Source organism: Carassius auratus, chromosome 38 (assembly GCF_003368295.1).
Source record: "Carassius auratus strain Wakin chromosome 38, ASM336829v1, whole genome shotgun sequence".
Lineage (NCBI taxonomy): Eukaryota > Metazoa > Chordata > Actinopteri > Cypriniformes > Cyprinidae > Carassius > Carassius auratus.
Window position 1 is genome coordinate 12,051,703 of NC_039280.1, and position 20,168 is coordinate 12,071,870.

The 20,168-nt window shown below is 37.6% G+C and overlaps 1 protein-coding gene across 1 annotated transcript; it reads right to left on the bottom strand.

The window, feature by feature from the left end:
- Positions 1-1,246: 1,246 nt before the first annotated feature.
- On the bottom strand, positions 1,247-18,228 carry trim8a (tripartite motif containing 8a). The gene is made up of 6 exons (XM_026224171.1): positions 15,802-18,228; positions 6,755-6,850; positions 5,075-5,308; positions 4,554-4,585; positions 4,351-4,466; positions 1,247-3,284 (listed from the first exon to the last, which is right to left on the bottom strand). The coding sequence occupies exons 1-6, from the start codon at positions 16,393-16,395 to the stop codon at positions 2,656-2,658; spliced, it is 1,701 nt and encodes a 566-aa protein (XP_026079956.1). The 5' UTR covers positions 16,396-18,228; the 3' UTR covers positions 1,247-2,655.
- Between the last annotated feature and the right edge of the window lie 1,940 nt (positions 18,229-20,168).

Here is a 20,168-nt window from a genome sequence, read left to right on the forward strand (position 1 = left end):
AGCTCAGAAAAACAAACCCATTGTGGAGCTCTCGGAGCATATGGCGTGTCCACCCACAGCAAGCTGGGGCAAAAAAAGAGGGTAGAATCCAGTCAGATACCGAATTGGTCATAAAATGTTGACTGTGCTGGCCTGAGAGCACAGTAAAGGTGAATGTACAGGGTTTTTGGGAGGAAAGAGGCTGGAATGCTACACTTTATAAATAAATGATGAGCTGTTCTTCAAGCCTGATTACTTCCCCCATCCCCTTTCTACCCCAGCCAGCCCTGCGCCCCCATCCCACCATGCTTTAATGGAAAAATGTGACTGATGCTCCCATTGACCCATGAGGAAGAGCTGGAAAGTCTGGCATAAATCATTAGGCTGCTATATTTAAATGATTTGAAAGAGTCTGGCCGTTTTTATTTTTGGAAGCTACATATTTCACAGAAGTTTCACTTTGGACTTGTTCGTAATACCGTTGCTATCTTGTAAACAAATGATTAACTGCCTAACGAATGATTAACCTCGCTTCAAATATAACCTCCAAACCTGTTTTGATAATCAACAACAAGGTCTAGGCAAACGATCCAAGCCAAAGACGAACACAGTCACACTTGATTTCTGAGATTTCTTTAGATCTGCAGCAGCAGAGATCTAACAATCTGTGATGGCTGTAATCACACACAAGTACCTGATGCTTCTTTTTAACAGCCATGACAATTATTTATGCCTAATAATGGTACTTAGCAACATGTAGGTCATGTAGTTTGCCACGGACAGGTATATGTTTTATGTGCTCACACAGAATTTCCTCATTCATGCATGAAAATATTATTAAATCCGTGCTTATGTCTTTTTGTTTTTTTGTAAATGCCACTTTAGAAACCTTTTTGACTCCATTACAGTATTCAAGGGCCCCAAGACTTTTCCAATTGTTTGTGATTTCCTGGATAAGGTTTAGGTTCTAATGAATATATCTTTACACAAAATTTCTATTTGATGACAGATTTCAGAGTTTGGAATAACTAGAAAAATTTGTATTTATAAAATGTACAAAATGTACAAAAAAAACACATTTTAATTTGCATGACCCTTCCAGGTTTAAAAAACAACAAACTCCTTTTATCCAGGTTTTTCAAGACAGCAGTGACCCTCGTTTGTCCAAGACAAATATACTGGATTTTAGCTGTATTAACTTATTTTAATGCTTGTTTGTCTTATTTTAAGTCATGACTAGAAGTTTGCTGAGGCCCACCGTTGAGAAGCTGTGTAGTTCTACCAGCAAAAAGAATCATTGCACAATTACAAATGAGATTGCATACACTTTTGTTTAAACCAGCATTTAATACATTTTTGAAGCACATTTATTTCGATCTCCAAATGTATGCAGTCCTTTCAGTTTTCTTGTATAAAATGTGTGAAAAAATGTACCCAACTGTCCTCTAGTCTCACTCAGTCGAGTCCCTTGGAGTTCTGAGTGCACAGATAGGCTTTCCTGCATGACTACAATCACGAACAGGAAGTTTTTCCAGCATGTTCATGACAATCAGTGTTTCACGGTGACCACAGACCCCGTTGGGCTTTACCGTCACCGACTAAAACAGGAAGCATATCTACACCATTATAAGACTGAGAGGTGAGTGTAGGCACCAATCATCCTGAACGTGCTTCACATGTGCTTGAATGCAGGAAGTAACATTATCTGACAGGAAGCAGAATCCAGAAGCACTAGCTCATTACATGCTCGGTGGAAAATCTTTGAAGCTTCCTATGAATCTGCATTGAGTTTTTATACTGATCTTTTCCAACCTACCGAAACATAATGAATTAATATTAATACATAATTGTAAACATAACAGAAAAACAAGATCCTCTGGCCTCTAAGGAATGTAAGTAACACATAAAACCACATTCAGAGTTCCCAGTCACATGGTTACCTGTGGAGCAGTTCGGCAGAAACTTAAGATCGGTAGAGGTGAAATATGATAAATAATAAACGCACTCTACCCCTCTTTAATTATATAACACTATTCCCCATCTTCTATTAATAAAACTGTAGAAGTTTAATAACAATGTTAAAAGGAAACTTTACCACGTCATAAAAACCAACCAGATTCCAGATGCCCTAAAGGCAGGAAGAGGGAGGTGAAAAGAGTTAAAACTAACTCTTTTACAAGCGATCATTATCTGCTCTGGGTCAGAACCCTCTGCAATTATCCAGAATCTGTTTGTAATTTTAAAAACTCAGCTGGGTCCCGCCTCCACATTTCTCTAAGAAAGATTCGCTTGTCATGTTTTACGCAGGGACAGAAAAGGTTTAAGCTGGAAGAGATTGGTGTTTTGAAGCCGAGAGGCTTGCATTGCATGCTAAAAAGTGCTGTCCTTTAGATTGGGATGTTAACAAGCCTAATTTTGAAAGACAGGCGGGCAAAAAAGGTCTGAAGTTATTGTCACATTTACTGTTGTTTGGGAAAATTTCGCAGGCAAAATCCAGTCATTCAAAAAATGTCCTCAAAAAAAGTTTTGCTCATTTTCATTTCATTTTCAAACATCTCTATGCTATTGAGAATGGACTTGTTTTTGCATGCAAAATTTCACTTACATTTGGCAAATGTGACTGAAACTTAAGTAATTGGGCGAGTTATTGGAGATAAACCAAAGTTGCAGTGGAAGTTAACTGGTGACGTATGGTTTAGTGGAAGATTGCCCATAGAGTCCATAGAAATCAGGGTGCCTATGGCTCTGTGAGGCGTCGATCCAGTCATGCATGGAGAGCCCCTGGAGAGGCTGGGACATTGAAGGTGTGGAGGGCAGGGGGTGGGTGTAGTCCTGTGTCCAAGGGAAAGATCCAGAGCGTGGGTAGGGAGGATGACCACGGTGGTTAGATATGGAGGGGACACTAGAGCAGTAGCAGTTGTCCATCGTACACATGAGAATCTTACGGCCGCCGTACTGCGGCAGCATGGCCTGCTGGGACGAGCTGGGGTTGGGGTAGTCGGCTGGAGTAAAAACGGAGCTGGAATGATGGACAGACTGGGCACTGCTGCTACTGCTGAGGCCTACAATGTGCTGGGTGGAGCTACAGGGGGCCATGGGTGGCTGCGACGCCGGCCCGTCGGTGGAGTTGGAACCTTGACCCAGGAACTGCTGTTTGCTCATGGGGCCTGACGAGGACTCCAGCAGGCTGGTGCTGCTTTCAGGGAAGGCCATGGAGTGTTTGCGTTTCTCACCCCCGGAGGTATTCACACTGGAGGGGTGGACAGAAACACTCTGGAGGAAGTGTGCAGGAGTACTGAATGGTGCTGGAAACAAGGCGACAAGGACAAAGAGTTTGATTTGTGGAAAAAACCTATGTTGAACAGATGGCTGTGCTTAAGGACCCTAGATTATAATTAGGCATCAAGTATTGTACAACCAAAAAAAAAAAGGTTTATAATACAAAAGTTTAAAATGCAGTATTTATTGTTTCTTGCGTGTTTTTATTGTTTTTTGAGATTTCTGAGGATGAGGGCATTCCATGGCCAATGATAAATCAGAGATACAGAAACTGAAATGATAAATAAAACAGGTCAGTGTACTTTTTGTTTTCATGTTGGTTTCATATGGGGATTACAAATGTTTTTTTTCCTTCAGTATAATGACTGATATAATGAAGAAGAAAATTCTTCTAAAATAATGAAAAGCATTTAATAATCTTAGTTAAATATGAATTTCAACATTTATTAATACATTATTAAAAACTAAAATCGTTTCTGTTAATATTCTTTAATGGATCTGAGCTAACATGAACAATGAACTGCTGTATGTTAGTAACTAAAGTTAATTAATATACATACTGTAACAAATGTATTACTCATTGTTAAATGTAATGCATTAACTAATGTTAACAAATGGGACCTAACTGTATTTTTTTACAAATATCATGCATTATAATAACTATATGTAAGTTTCTAGGGAGTTGCACAGAATGACAGCCTAAACTATTCTTGCTTTGTCATAAAAAGGTCAATTGATCTGATATTTAAGACTATTGATCTGATTTGATTCTTGCACGTATCTCAGTGTTGGTTGTGCTGCATCATCCTAACATGTTGTATTTAATGCCCCCAAAAATATCTAAAACGTGCTCATCATAAAGAAGGTGTACAGTATTTATGAACTGTATTTTCAATGTAAAAGGTGCAAAACATTCTACATTGGTACCTGTCTAATTTGGCTTGTTTATAACAACTGACAGATTTGTGCCAAAAAACGTACGTAAATCATAACTATTCATGATTACATAACTAGTGGAAATTTAGAATCAACAATCAAAATAGAAAAGAGGTGTGACCCACCTACATAAAAAAACACTACATTTTTACTTACCTTCCAGTACTTTTCTCAAGTTCTTTTCCTTTTTTGAAACTTCAGACAAGAATATTTTGGAATTAAGATGACCCACTTTGTAAGGAGGCAGAACACTGCCCGTGCATGACTGTGATCTGTGAAAAGACATGACCAGATTACCGCATATTCAAAATGTGATTTAGTATTCAATTTATATTCATTTCTGCACTTAAACGACATACCTGTCCATGAGCATTTTTACTGGTTTCGTGTTCTACAAAGCAAAACAAAACAGAACAAAATATTAGTCTCCCCGCAGCCTACAAGCTGCTGCTTGACTGCCTCTTTGTCAGTAAACACGGAAAAATCTGGAAGTGCAGATCTGCTGATAACAACCACACACAGACAGGGAAACATTTCTCACAGGTATGGGCACATTCACACTGTGTGTTTATGAGAGTATGTGGGAGATTTATAGCGTAAGTCAGATGGGAGTATGTGCAAGGAAATATTCACTGCGTCTGAAACCCAGAGCAGTCCAGTCACATAAAAACTGGTTTCAGATACACTTCCAAGATACCATGACATCATGTTTAATAATCAAAGACAGGCAATATTTAACGACTACACGGCTTGTTTCTTGCTAGACATAGAATCATATGTGTAAAACAAAAGAATTACGAATTAGGCGTTGTTTGCACAGACGGTGAAAGACAAGCAGATGAGGACATCTTTGAAGGGTGAACGTGAGAATCAACCTCACCTTCATAAAGTTAATATCCTCTGCCTTGTCAAACACAACTTGGACAGAGCTGAGCAGTTTCTTGGCCTCCTGATGGCGTTCATTGAGCTGGAGGGTTTGGGTCGAGTTCTCCTGGCAGTATTTGGAGTGTGCTTTATCCAGCACCTCTAGAGTTCTCCCCAGGTCATCTTCTAAGAGCTGGTGCATTTTGCGATACTGTACACGCACCTCCTCCTTCAGCTGCTGTACCTTATCCTGCACAACACACACACACACACACACAAGGGTGCATACTGAATTTCTATAGTCTCTCTCATTGTGATCACTTAAAGAAATAGCTTTCTGTAGGAAAGGAAACTGAATACAACCCTAAAGATATATTTTAAATGGAAAGTGAATGAATCATTTTGTTTAATATTTCTGCTTCTCAGATGTTTACTCTGAGAAAAATCCCCAGCAGTTTTCTAGTTTCCGTTTCTAGTTTCAGAAAAGATCACAACAATGTCGCAGATTTTACCCAATTGTATGCCATCAAAATATATGCTATCCACAGTCATTTAATAGAGCTATAATCCTACTGTTTTGAAAAATGATCAAAAGAGATTAATAATCTAAACCGATTTCCTAAATACGCATCTAAAGCTTTAAAAGAGCAACCACAGAGCAAGAATAAACAAAAGCTTACTTATCCTCTGAATAAATAAAAAGGGTGGAAAACAACAGTGTATATTTGATAGTGTTTGTAGTGCGGCTGACTGAAGACAGCTTTGAAGGTTTAATAGTGTGTTTAATGCACAAAAGGTGGGTATTTGCACTAAATTATATTTTAGAATCTTTTATTTTTTGGGATCCACATACCACCTTTTAATTTTAGAAAAGCTTGTATAAAAGGTAAACTTTTAGCCTTACTGATCATTAATCTGCATTTTACTTTGATATTTGTCTAGGAATTAGAAATTAGAGTTTTTGAAGTTCAAGTATTTCATGTGGTATTTATACTGTATGTTTAAAAGTTTGCGTTTTAGTTAATAATAGCAACACTTTCATATTTATTTTTCAAAGCATGCAGGTCATTATGTCGGTCGAGATGAGTCAGTCATAAAACGGTCAGATTTGGTTTCTGATCATTTTGCTTTCGTAGCTTAATATGAGAATATTCCACATGTGTCAGCACAGTTCAGCTCTGTTATGTGATCTTGCACTTCTGTTGTTTTGCTTTTCATGTATGCAGGTTGAATAAAACATTTATATGATTTGATTGCTTCCTAGATTAGATTCCTTAGATTTTATTTTTTATTTTCTTACTTATTCCTGTTTTTTTATTCTCTTTAATATTCATTGTTAATTTCCTACTTTTTTTTAAAATGTGGATCTCAGGAAAACCAGCATCTGCTGTAAAAGCTAACAGAGATTCAAATCTGAAACAGGAGACTTAGACCAGACCTCTCCTCGACAGCATTGTTTTGTACTGCAACATACTTACTTATCGAATTCATTTTCCTTAAACAAAAATAAAACTGCAGACAGGGAGAAAAGGTCTACACAAGGCTTAAGCACAACTGCAGCCAATGTCATACCAAAAACAGCCTCTTACATATTCATTAGCTGCAGTAGAGGGTGAGGGGAGAGACATGCAGACAGACAGACAGACAGAGGAAGAAAGAAGCGTGTGTGTGCATGCTCCCATCAGCATCTCCTTACCTCCACCAGCAGTTTGTCAGACTCTAACTTATACAGCTGCTCCTCGATGTCTTTCACTCGATCGTCAATGCGATCCTGCTGCTTCATTAACATATGCTGAAGGGAGAAAAAAACAACAACACAAATCAAACCTTTTTCCACAGATTCATGATCTGTCAAGCTCAACAAAACACATGACTCCAAGATCAAGGATCACCTGAACTATGAACTATGTTTTGAAATATTTTCCATTGTAGAGTCAAACCCAAGCTATCAAAAGCAATGCATTCCCCATCTACTCCAAAATACGACCTCAAACATCCCGCAGGCCCTCTCTATGACATCCCAAAAAATATAAATCTTATTAAAGCAAATGAGGAAAACAAAACATGTCTGCAATGAGACTAATTCATCAGAATCACAGACGCACTTTTGCTTTGTGATTCTGCCTGCTATTAGATGCCTGGACAGGTTTTAAATTGGATTCAGAGGAAGCCACTAACCCCAAAGCTCCCCATCCCCCAGTCAAATCAAAGCCTGACAGTGTGCTGAAGCTTTTATAATCCCCTTTATACTCAGTCTCGCATGCCCACAAGAAGAACACTGCACCTCACCACACCAAAGTCCACAGGATGCTAAATAACAAGCCAATTTAGTCATTTAATCACACAAACGTCCATGCAACATGCACCAGGCCGACTGCAAAGGGAGAATGCAGCTGTCATGACAACAATAACGCACATTGTGCATGCACGAGTGTGCGCATTAATAAGTGTGGAAATTTGAAGCAGAGCGTGAGGGGGCAAGGCCGCCTCGGCCTCTCATTTTGCTCGCTATCTCTCCCTTTGTTTGCAAGGGCTTCTTTCAGTGTCAGTGACAGATTGTCATGTTATCCCAGAATAGTGAGATGTGCACGGGACCGCTGCAGGATCTATAGGTCACATGGAAGGAGACACATTCTTGAGGCCTACAGCAACCCGGGCTCTTGCAAACCCCTGCATGGGTGCCAGGCAAACAAACAGCATCTCTACAGTCAACTGTTAATAGCGGTCACTGGTCACCATGGACACTGATAAAGCGCAACGGGGCACAAGTAGAATAAATCACATTCATTTTCTCCACAGAGAAACAGACTTGAGCTCCAAGCCCACAAGTCAGTATCATCTTAAAATTTGTGTGTATATATATATATATATATATATATATATATATATATATTTTTTTTTTTTTTTTTTTTTATCGGTTAAAATGGAAAATTAACAATGAAATACTACATTATGCACCATTATGAGGCAGGATTCATCAATCAGAGAACTTGTTGTATCGCTATGTACTGATATACAAGATATCGTACCCTTTAGGGGTTTATGAGTTTCTAGCTATGTTTCCATCACCCCATTTTTTATGCCCATTTTGAAGTATTGCATCAGAAATTAATGATGAAAACACCAAATTTATAAAACAAACAAATGAATAAATAAATAAATAAATATGTTTGATGTTTTCGTAAGTAATGCAAATAATGGGACATGTAAATGTATTTGCAGATGAAATTCTGAACAGTAAATCCACATGACAAATCTGCTGTTTCCGCTGATGCTTACCAATACCACCGTAAACAACTAAATGGAAATGCACCTACTTCGTATTAGATTTCTTTTTAGCCAATTTTATAAAGATTTGCTTAATGTTTGGATGGAATCCCAGCTAATGAAAAGCTAATAAATCACAAAACATTTAAAGTAAAAAATAAATAATTAGGGCTGCACTTTTAAGTTAAAATAAAAATTGCAACATGGGTTAGGCTGAAATTTAGTGTGTTCGAAAGAAGTGCGCTGTATTAATTAACAGCTAATGATCAGCTTTCAGTCATTTATTTCCACATTTGCATAATTAATTGAAGAATTTAACATATTAGTATTGTAACTTGTCATAAAATAATGTTATATTTATCAATTGCATTGTTCAATTTTGTTTTTGCATTTTTTATAACGAAGAGCTAAAAACTAATAAAACAATAACGAAAAAGTGATATTAAAATTATCAAGCATTCATTTTCATTTTACAACACATTTCTATTTTGCTAATTGTTTTATAATTAGAGTTCAGAATAACAATTTAAAACCAATAATGAATGTTGATATTAAAACATTCTTCTCACCAGCATGTTTCAGCAGCAGCAACAAGATGCATTCTTATAAGCATAAATGTTTATTTATGGCAGTTCAAATCACAATATCATACAAAATAATTACAACATAATTTTGTGTCCAAATTATGAAGGCCTATACTGTAAATCATCATTTTAAATAACAATCAAACCACTAAACAAGATTGATTATTTTATTTACCTGCATGTCATGACCAATAGTCAACATCAGAGAACTTAGAACAAGTGCTTGTGTTGTTGAATTATTAAAAATATTAAATTAAAACCTCAAGGGGTACTTCAAAAAACTATTTTCAGCTCACAAAAAAATGTTGTGAATGCCTGATCTGGGAGCTCGTTGAAGTTGTTTTTTATTTTATTTAAAAATGATGTGACTTTTTTTATATTATTTAATTATGTTAACTATTTGTATTAAGTTATAATTTGTGAAATACCAATAAAATACAAATATTTAAGAGTTTTACTGACAAACCTCAATGCACTGCACTCTGAGATGAAATGTTGACTATAAATCTACTTAATTAATTAATTACAAAAAAGTAATGGTAAAAATGTAATGTACATTCACTTGTAATGTGAATTGTTATGTACAAGACAATTGTAATTTGATCTCTCCTGAGTTTTGAGTGAGGGTATCCGTTTGTCCATGAAGAGTTCTCCATTTCAGTCAGCGTGCTGTCATTAAAGGCAGCAGACAGCAGAACATTTCACTTCGGTGTGGAACAGATCAATAGTTTTTAACAGATGAGTGTACCATTGCTTTGGTCTGGCATTTCGAGCACCGTGTCAACAATGGTATCAGACTGAGTCACTGATTATGAGTACAGGAAACTGTACATCTTCTGCTCGACAATGGCCAAAGCTTCACTCAACATATCAGCAGGAAGTTACAGAACATTACTGCTCTCATTTAGCTTAACAGCAATCAAAAGAGGACCTTTTATATAAGGTTTTTAATTTGTTAACTGTTGGCATACAGATGAATGTATCTGTGTACTATACATCTGTGCGAGCGCTTCTCGTTTCAAAACACACAGATGTGCAGATACGATATGTCAATCTCTTTTGATTGGGAGCACGGAAGATAGCATCTAAAGGATTTACAGACTTCTACAGACAATAAACGGTTTCTGTGATAAATATAAGCTGTTTAATTGCAGCGATGCGATGCATGATGATAGGCTTGTTGATGGCTTTTTTAAGCTTTTAAGGTGAAGAAGATCGGAGCTCAGACTGAGACCAGAATAATCTGGTTTTGTGGGGTAGTGTGAGGGGCGTGTGTGAATTTCACAGCTAAATGCTGGATTGAGCTGATTTATTTCTGCAGTTTGTAAATGACTCAAAACAACCTACGTACATTCACAGCAAAGACAAAAGGTCAGGCATCCTGGCAGCTATATGTGAAATGTGCGAAGGGCACAGTGCTCTGACTGCATAGTCATAACTTACTATTCACTTATAAATGGACAAAACCTCATATGTGTTTCGCAGTATTCATTCATAATCATGGATAAAAAGATTTTCAAATGAATGGTGCATGATTTAATAAAACAGATGAGAGTACAGATCCAATCAAAGAAAGGTCAGTATAGACACATCCTACATACAGACTGACACTTTCCATGAATACAGTGACCTTTCTGTGCTATAAGAAAGAGTATCTGCAGTGAGAGCTATTAGATGGGTTTCATAAACCATTATCTAACATAAAACTAACCTATCATGAAAAGTACCTATATAATGAGCACATTTAATATTTACATCCCCACTTAAATGGTGAATATGGCCTGTTCTACTTCAAAGGTCTTGATCTCATTGACTGTATCCAACAACAAAAAATCATACAGCAACATTGAAATTTTAATCCAAACACACTCTGGTGAACTGGTATTCAATTAGCCTAATTGTAGAAAAAAAAAAAATGTATTCAAATATTTATTTATAAATGTATTTAAATAAATAAATGTAAATAAATCAATTTAGACACTTAAAAAAAATCCATTAAAAAGTTGCAAAAACTAAAATAGAACTAGTTTGCTAATAGTAGTTCAATAATGTTCAACAATGGGGTTTTAATGTATAGAGCCTAAATGACCTCAGTGGAGATGCTATTGTAACTAAGAACAGATATTTAACTGAATCTATGTAAACGCTTATTTGGAATTGCTGACAGAACTGTATCTTCCTCCTGATTACTCATCCTGAAACTAATTACTGTATGTAATTATTCGTCAACCTAACTTTTAGATTTGCTTTATATGCATACAAAAGAGTTTTTTGTACTCTGTTTAACCACCAATACCACAAAAAACATGCTAATTAATTTGAATTAATCATTTTAAAAGAATCACACAATCACAAGCTAGCAGTTTAACAATGGCCTGACAAGTCCTTCACTGAAATAAATCACTTAATTTGAAAGAGTGGTTCCTGAATCAACATTTGATTTGCTTACTGAACTCCAAATTTTTACTATACAGCCAGTAGGTCTCAAAATACAACAGCGTGTAGTTCAGTGGTCACAAACTTTTTAACCCCAAGAAAACCTCGGCCTTCATGAAAGACAAAATTGAAAAACTGAGAGAAAAAGACAGTCAAGATTGTACTTCCAATTAGAGGCTATTCATTTCATTTCATGGTCATTCAAATTCCTTTTTTTAACAAGCAAATTGACTGATTTCGATACTGGCTGCCACTTTTTTTTAAGCAAATGTATTGACTGTGTATTTGCTCTCTCTCTCTCTCTCTCTCTATATATATATATATATAAAAACATGCAAACTGGCCTTATAACTATCAGTAGCCATTTTAAATTAGGGACATATTAATCACAATGCAAACAAAGACACCCACGCATGTTGATGGCAGTTTATCCAATTAGACTGTATAATTTCCAAATTTAAAGCAAAAACTGAAAAGCTCTGTGAAATTATGCTACATAAAACATACCTACATGAACAAAAACTGCAAACGGGCTGAATGAGACTCAAATTCACTCTCTGACAGCAGGTGGCGCTTATGGAGTAGCAGCAATAAAGCATTTACTATGTTACTGCTGTAAATAAAGCAGCGCTGCGCTTATACATAATATTTTATATGAAGGTGAGAAGAGGAGAAAATGCAGTCAGGTTCCTTTAGTTTATTTATATATTTCTTCCTATGTTTTGCTCATAGTAAACAGTGGGCTTGCTCTGCCTGCTACAGTACATCAGCGTCTCTGTTAATGTCCTGTTTACAGACTCAAGCATGATGTACAGTATTTTTCTTTATCCCCATTCCAGTAGCTCACAAGAATAACAGAAAAATAAGTACAAAATAAAAACAGTACAAAAACTGGAGGAATGTTAAGTGGTCACAAGCGTAGAACACAGGTGTAGAACAACACATAACAGGATAATAACCGAAAAAGGATAGAACAGAATCAGGACTATACTGACAAACAGCTAAATAGGAAAAGCTGGACAAGGATTAACTAATCAGAAACCATGATAACTAATGAGAGCTCATAACAGGCATGACAGGAACTGAACTAAACTGAACATAATCGTGACAAATGCATTTTTGCCTTTATTTTTCTGTTATTTCTGAGAGCTAACGTTACTTGGACATTGATAAAGATCTATCGGTTGATCACGATCGATGGATTGATGAACACTGACGCAGTTAATGATACACATCTCACTTTTGTAATAAATTATATTTCAATAATTAAAAATTACACGTAGAAAGTTACCTTGCTGCAAAAACAGACATCTGTTTCAACCTGTTGGTTAAATCTGAACAGTTTATCTAATATCGTGGAAAAAACTAAAGAAGTCTGTTTATCTTGGCAGGGGCATGATTACAAAGGGAAATGGCATGGCACCAAACATGATGAAGTAAAGCACCATATTACAGTACTAACTGCTTCCACATAATCACATCGTATGTTCTTCTGCAGCAGCAGCAGCTTTGTCCAGATGAATCGCCATCACAAAAGACACTGCCGGCAACATGTCTAGCTGATAAGGCAAGCTTGCTTTCTACTCCACATCCTCCTTATTTTCCTACTAGACTCGTTTCACTCAAGGTTTGCTTTTGCAGTTCATTCCAGAACACTTTTCCCCAAATGATTACCTGTTTATGTGATCGTGAGCAGAACTTACATGTCACGGGTGCAAAGAGTGAATGGTATTCACCACTTTCACAATAATATGAGTGTGATTCCAAACATCTGAAGTCATCCGACTGTACTGAACGCTTCTTAAGGCCGACTGCGAGAGTCAAATAACGCTGTCCGGGCTTGCCTGTATGCAGCGGCGTGATAAGAATGTCCTTTCAAATTATTCAGCGACACCACAATCAATTTTCACGTCTTTCTACAGCAAAATCTGGAGGACAATTACATTCCGAATGATCCAACTGAGAGCATGACTAATTTGCAGAAAATGGTCAAATGTGGGCTGAGCCAGGCATCCACGCATAATTCCTCACTGCTTGTGTCCCATATTTAAAACACAGGAGTTTTATTATGGAGGGCGAATGTTATTGGACCGTCCAAAAGAGTAAACAGGTTTCAAGCCGACTAATGTCATAAAAAAGGGGGAAAGAAAGAATACAGGAGGAAAAGAGATAGCGGGGTGATCCTCCATCGGATCTCCCATGATGTCATCCTGCAAACAGGAGGCGGATTATTGGGAACATAGCAGAGAGGGAACTGAGGTCACTCCCTTCCTGTGTCTGCCTGGAACCCACGTCCTATTCCTGAACAAGAGGCGAGGGAGCAAAGAAGGCCAGGCAGTTTTACTGTGGGACCACTTGAGTCACACTCTCTAAATTTATGCACTTGCGAAAGAAAGAACAGAGGGATGTGTGTGTCTTTCAACAGCAGCTGTGGGTAGAGCAAGCCTTGCGTCCATTTCCTCCCTCTCTTTCCCCCTCCTTTTACAGACCCTTGGCTGCTTTCGGAGCCATGACACATTGGCCATCTAAAAAGCATTCCTCCACGCATCCAGAAGTCGTCCCTGCCAAGTCCAGCAGCAGCTCACCTCACAACAGTTCATTATTCTGGAAGGCAGCTGAAGGAACAGTGTGTTTTTTCACTCCTACACTGCAGAATGTCCCAGCTAATTTTCTCATTAACATATCCATCACAGATTAATTGATAGGTAAAATGAACTTTAATAAGTAGCTTTGGGGATCAAGACAAATAAATGCAGGAAATACAAATAGAAAAATTTCTTTGCAAAATACAAGATTATTTCCCTTTACAAATTATGTTAAAAGCATAACAATTAGAGTAGAAAATAAAGTGAAAGTAAACATGAATTTCAAATTGTCTTTGTATCTCTTTTTTGCCAAAATGGCAGCCACACTACATTAAGTTTTCATAAAACCTGATGATTGAATGTTGTCTAGCATGATCTAAGATGATCTAAAGACCTTCAATGAAAAAAGAACATCTGACCAGCTGCACAAAGAGTCACATGATCAATGTCAAACATTTACCTACCTAGAAATCTGAAACATTTCTCCATTTACATCAATTTAGGTGGACTTTTGGACCCTACTGTATGTATTTGCCAGTATATGATTATGGAACATTACATTTTCCAGTACTGAAGAGCTTGATGTTGCGATATAAAACATTTCTAACATGATAAGTCTATGTAAATAAATAGTCTCATCTATAAAGCAAACAAGATAAGTATTCCTCTGTGAAGTTCTACTCCGTAAAGCCTGTTTTATGGACAAGCTCATTATTTCTTTCTGCTATTTGGCAATCATTCTCACAGGAAAGAAAAAAAAGATGTGTAGGTGGCATTTGCAGTGAACATTTTTAAATCAAGCAATCTGAGAATAAACATCTTTGGAGGAAAAAATAATAATAAAAATGATTCTAAGCATAAATGTACTTTTTATTCTTAATAAAAAAATGTTTTTGACAACTTTACTTGAATGATAAAGTTTGAATTCGAAGTTGATAAACTTATGGAAAAGATAAAATCATTTTACTTTTCCTTAACAAAAGGGCTACTGAACATTATGAATGGCAAAAAAAAAGTATTTTTACACTTGTTCTAATTCACTTTGAGGCTATTAGTCAACTTAATAAAGCAGAAGTTTCTATATTTCTCACTCTGAGGAGTGTTGACAGTCTCATTATACCGGTGTTAACGTTCAGCTGACAGGGCAGAGAGACTCAGGATATGACAGAAGTAACTAGGAATGATAGCATAAACTCATGTTTCAAGAGGAAGTGACTGCTTCAGCCTTTGAAACGGAGTTCACTCCCCACCCCATCCATCTCCAGTCCGCTAGTGATGAAAAAATCATGAAACTGATTAGGGAGACAGAGTTCAGTCCTTTCAAGTCCTCAGTACTTTGATTGTCTAATTGAGGTTTTTGCTATAATTAGGCTAAATTGTGCCCCTCATTAAGCTAAAATGTTTCACAGTGTTAGTGTAAATATATTAGTTTAAAGAAAAGTACTTTCTCTTACTGCTATAGAATAAATGGATAACAAATACGGACAATGAAACGTTTCCTACAACGTTTCATTCAACACAATCAACACAAATTTCCTACAGTATAATTATTTTAAAAGAAACAGCTTTCAGAACCTTTCTGATATTTTGTTTAAATAAGTAATGCAACCAGAATATTTGGCTGAAACACACACACAAAAACAAGAATTTATGGTTTTGGCCAAAATAGTTTTGGAGGGCTGAAACCGTTGGCTCAGACAGTGTTATTTATTTAGTACTTCTCTGATTATGCGTTTTGACAATAACACAACATGGATGATCTACAACAGGTAAATCTGTCAGCACCTTTAACTTGATCCACAGCATGTGTGCTCAGTCACTGATGCGGGAGGAGTCTTGTTACACCCCTACAGAGAAGGTCAAGTACTCACCCTGATGTCATTGCGTCGCACTTCCACGTCGCACACCGCGTGGCTGTGGTTGGACGCACATCTGGAGAAGCAGCAGTACTGGCAGACCGCCACCTGTTCCGCATCGCAGTGATAGAGTCTGTACTCATCGTGGTGCAGGCAGCTCCAGGCCCGCACCTCCTCAACCCCCACCAGAAGGTGTCCGGGAGCGGGACAGGGCTGCTGGAGATGCGTCTGGATGTGAGACTGGCAACACGGTGCATTACAACGAAGACACACTTTCTGCGCTTGCAGAGGAGGCCCTCGTCTGCACAGAATGCAATGCAACACGGCCGGAGTTTTCTCGACGTTCAGCGCATTGAACTTCTCTACAATGTTAGTCAGTTTGATGTTTTTCTCCAGGTTGGGTTTCTGATTGTACGCGTGGTTGCACTCCGGGCAGCGCACGTTGGCCGTGTCTTTGGCCCAGGCCTCGCTGATGCAGCTCCGGCAGAAGTTGTGTTTGCACGGCAGCTGCACGGGCTCCACGAACACATGCAAACAAATGGGACAAATGAGTTCCTCCTCAAAGCAGTTCCGCCAGTTCTCAGCCATCTCAACCAGTTGATCAGACATACAGTTTTAAGTTGATCCGCTCGCGGAAGATACACATCAAGTTCTAGCACCGTCCCAACAAGGTTTCACTCATTCTCGTGACTCTTTCATTTAGATCCAGGTGTTAGGTCAGTCGAGCACAGAAGCCTCAGAGAAACAGCTGCTGATCAGACCCAAACATGCCAAGGGAGCGTTTGTGCTCCTGGCGAAGTTAGTCAGCAATCAAATACCACAGGCGGGCGTGAAAGAAGGAATCCAAGAGGTCTAGGGTTCCTTTTTAACGAGAGAAACTTCGACAATCTATCCACAAATGATAACCATAAAAAAGAGCACTAACTGATCATGGTAACATTTTAGGGCGAGCAAAACATGATAGAACATCAATTAACTAATTTAAAATGCTATTATGAAAAATCAGTTTAACCGTTGTGTTCGTTTTACGAACTTTACTTACGATTTTTTATATATTTTGATAGTCTGACAACTAAACAAAAACATAATACGCAGTAATGAATTGCTTATTACAACAGTAATAATAATTTAATTTATGCAAAGTAGTTTGTGACCCAAATAGTGGCACATTTATTTTCGTCTTTGTCTGATTTAAGCTTAACAATATCCAAAAAATTGTTACTTTACCTGAAAATAGGCTACCTTATAATACACGACTCTTCAGAGATCCCGTAAATAATGCTTTTAACGGTCAAAACGAATCCGCGCAGAAGCTCGAATAGGTTTGAAAAGCATCGGTCAAACCAACTGTCAGTCTATTTCCAAACCCAGAGCCAGACGGAGCACGCGTTCAATGACAGACGCCTGACAATCCGCTGAAAGATAACTCGAACTAACTAGTTAAAGGCTACGACCTCGTCTAACGTCCAGAGTCAGTCAAGATTAGATCAGTTAAATCCAAATGTAAAAATCGTATCGTCGTTTAAACAGTTTTAAACAGGAAAAGGGTGACGCCACAAGTTGCGCTGTGAAACGTCCTTTCGTAAGCAGCTGTAGAGCGCTAGTCGTTCACCCAAGCAGTCGATCACGCGTTTGATTTGTGCCCAGGGCACATGACATTTGCACTGCTGGAATTACAATAAAGTAGACCTGAGTCTCGGTGCTGCTCGTGTAACACTATAGCGATAACATTTCTGTCCCCTACAACTATAAGAAAGGAAGCCGGTGAAGATAGAAAGACTATTTTATCTATTATAATGACACGACATTGAATGAACGTACAATTGGCGCGTATACATGCACACCAACATGCTCTCGTAGCATTAAACCACAAAGAGCTGCGATTTTATAATTATCAGAGCTATTCTCTCGCTATCTGTGTTGGTTAAACATTAGAGAATAATTTCTGTCCATGTTTCGCCTGATGTTTACCTGGCCGCACTTACCAGAGACGGATTGCGTTCATTTTTAAAGCCTAATGTCTTGTTTTTTTATTTTGACGAAGCTAACTCGCCTAAAATATTAATGTATTAGAGGCAGATACCTTTGTTGCTCTTAAAAGAAGACGATATCGTTTAGCTTCTTGTTATCGCTCACCAGCGCTCGTTTTCCGGTTGAACGCGAATTAAAAACGACGTATCTATGTACTTTTCCTCTCATTTGTGTGCCCTTTATTTTACACGGCTCCCGTAAAGCAAACAGATCCAGTTCTACGATCACCCAGGGATATCACGTCCTTTAAAACGTTAGTCCTGATTGAAAACAGATGCTTCAGCGCCGTATTCCAATCTGCGTCTGTTATTATTTATGATTTTTTTTCCGCCTTTCAAGCTAATCCTAGATGAGAGGAATGCAGGCACAGGACTGCAACTCAGGATACAGTTCAACATACTCCCCCTTCCCTGGTCACGTGATCAGCGCGGACTTCGATACATAAAAGTAGGAGGGGTTATTAAACAGGGGCGGGGTTTTATTTAAAGGGACACACCTCTTTTTCTTCTTCTTTTTTTAGGGGGGGAGATGTCAAATGTCTAAATTCAGTTTCTCTCCAGGAAATAAGCCATTCTTCCCAATAGCCAAAATGAAATTAAATAAAAATGTTGTGTAAACATTGGAACTGGCACCCAGAAGTCAAATTCTCTTCTGTGTTTTAGAACTGAACAGCTGTGCTTGAATGTACCATCATCTCACCAGCCCACCAGACTGCAATTACTTATTCCACATGCAAAGAGGGAATTTACATTGAGATCTTAAAGAGACAGAATCTAAATACAGAGATTATATTTCTAGTCAGAGGCAGACTTGCTGGTTCTCTATGAGGAATTTTAGTGGCTGGTCGTCTTCAAGAAAAATAAGCCTTATCAGTTAATGTGCAAAAGTGGAACAAGGCTTTTTTTTCAGGTTGTGTCATCAAAATCAACACAAACATCCCAATTTATGTAAATAACTTTAATGCACTTAAGGGTAATAAAACCACAGGCAGTGTAGTGATTCTCCAGAATATGAAAAAATGCCAGTACACTAATTAAATTCATCTTTTTAAAAGCACTAATACAGGGTCTTCTTTAAACTTTGACCTATATTATTGTGCACACACCCCAAAAACAACAAATGCACATTCTAGAAAATAGATTGCGGTCCATGAACCAGTTATTTTGCTTCGCTATAAAGAGGCATGAAATGTAATCATAGTGTCAAATGATATGAAGTTCAATACAAGTAAAATAGTTAACAAAAATAAAAGAAAGATCTGGGAACTATTTTGTGCTTTTCAACTTTACATTTGACATGAGGTTAGAAAACACCCATTCTGTACAGGCTTTGGTATTGTGAAGGTGAACTGACTAACCACCTATTGTTTGACTAAACTAAAGTAAGCACTTATGAAATATCATCAACCTTAAATAGGCACAGCTGTTATATATATATATATGCAATTTAGTAAAACCAGATTTTTTTTTGTACAAACATGCTTAAAAAGCATTCTTTGTATGCCTTTCTTCACATTACAAGCAGGATTTAGAAAAGCAAATGTTCTTTTAAAATGTAACTTCAGTCCATTCTAAGGTGAATTAAGGCACCGGTGCTTGCACATTGTCTTGTGTTGCTAAATGTTTAACAAGAAATATGTTTTTTTGTTTTCAAAACACCAGAAAAAAACATCAATCACCATTTTTTTTCTTAAAGGGTTAGTTCATCCAAAAATGAAAATTATGTCATTAATGACTCACCCTCATGTCGTTCCAAACCAGTAAGACCTCCGTTCATCTTCGGAACACAGTTTAAGATATTTTAGATTTAGTCCAAGGGCTCTCAGTCCCTCCATTGAAACTGTGTGTACGTTATACTGTCCATGTCCAGAAAGGTAATTAAAACATTATCAAAGTAGTCCATGTGACATCAGAAAGTCAGTTAGAATTTGTTGAAGCATTGAAAATACATTTTGGTCCAAAAATTATGACTTTATTCAGCATTGTCTTCTCTTCCGGGTCTGTTGTGAGTGCGTTCACAACACTGCAGATGTATGACGCTGCTGACGTGTTATTGGGCGCACCAGAAAAGACGTCAGTAGTGTCGTGAACGCAATCACAACAGACCCGGATGAGAAGAAAATGCTGAATAAATTCGTAATTTTTTTTAATTTTTAGACCAAAATGTATTTTCGATGCTTCAACAAATTATAACTCACCCTCTGATGTCACATGGACTACTTTGATGATGTTTTTAATACCTTTCTGGACATGGACAGTATACTGTACATAGATTTTCAATGGAGGGACAGAAAGCTCTAGGACTAAATCTAAGAATTTCTTGAACTGTGTTCCGAAGATGATCGGAGGTCT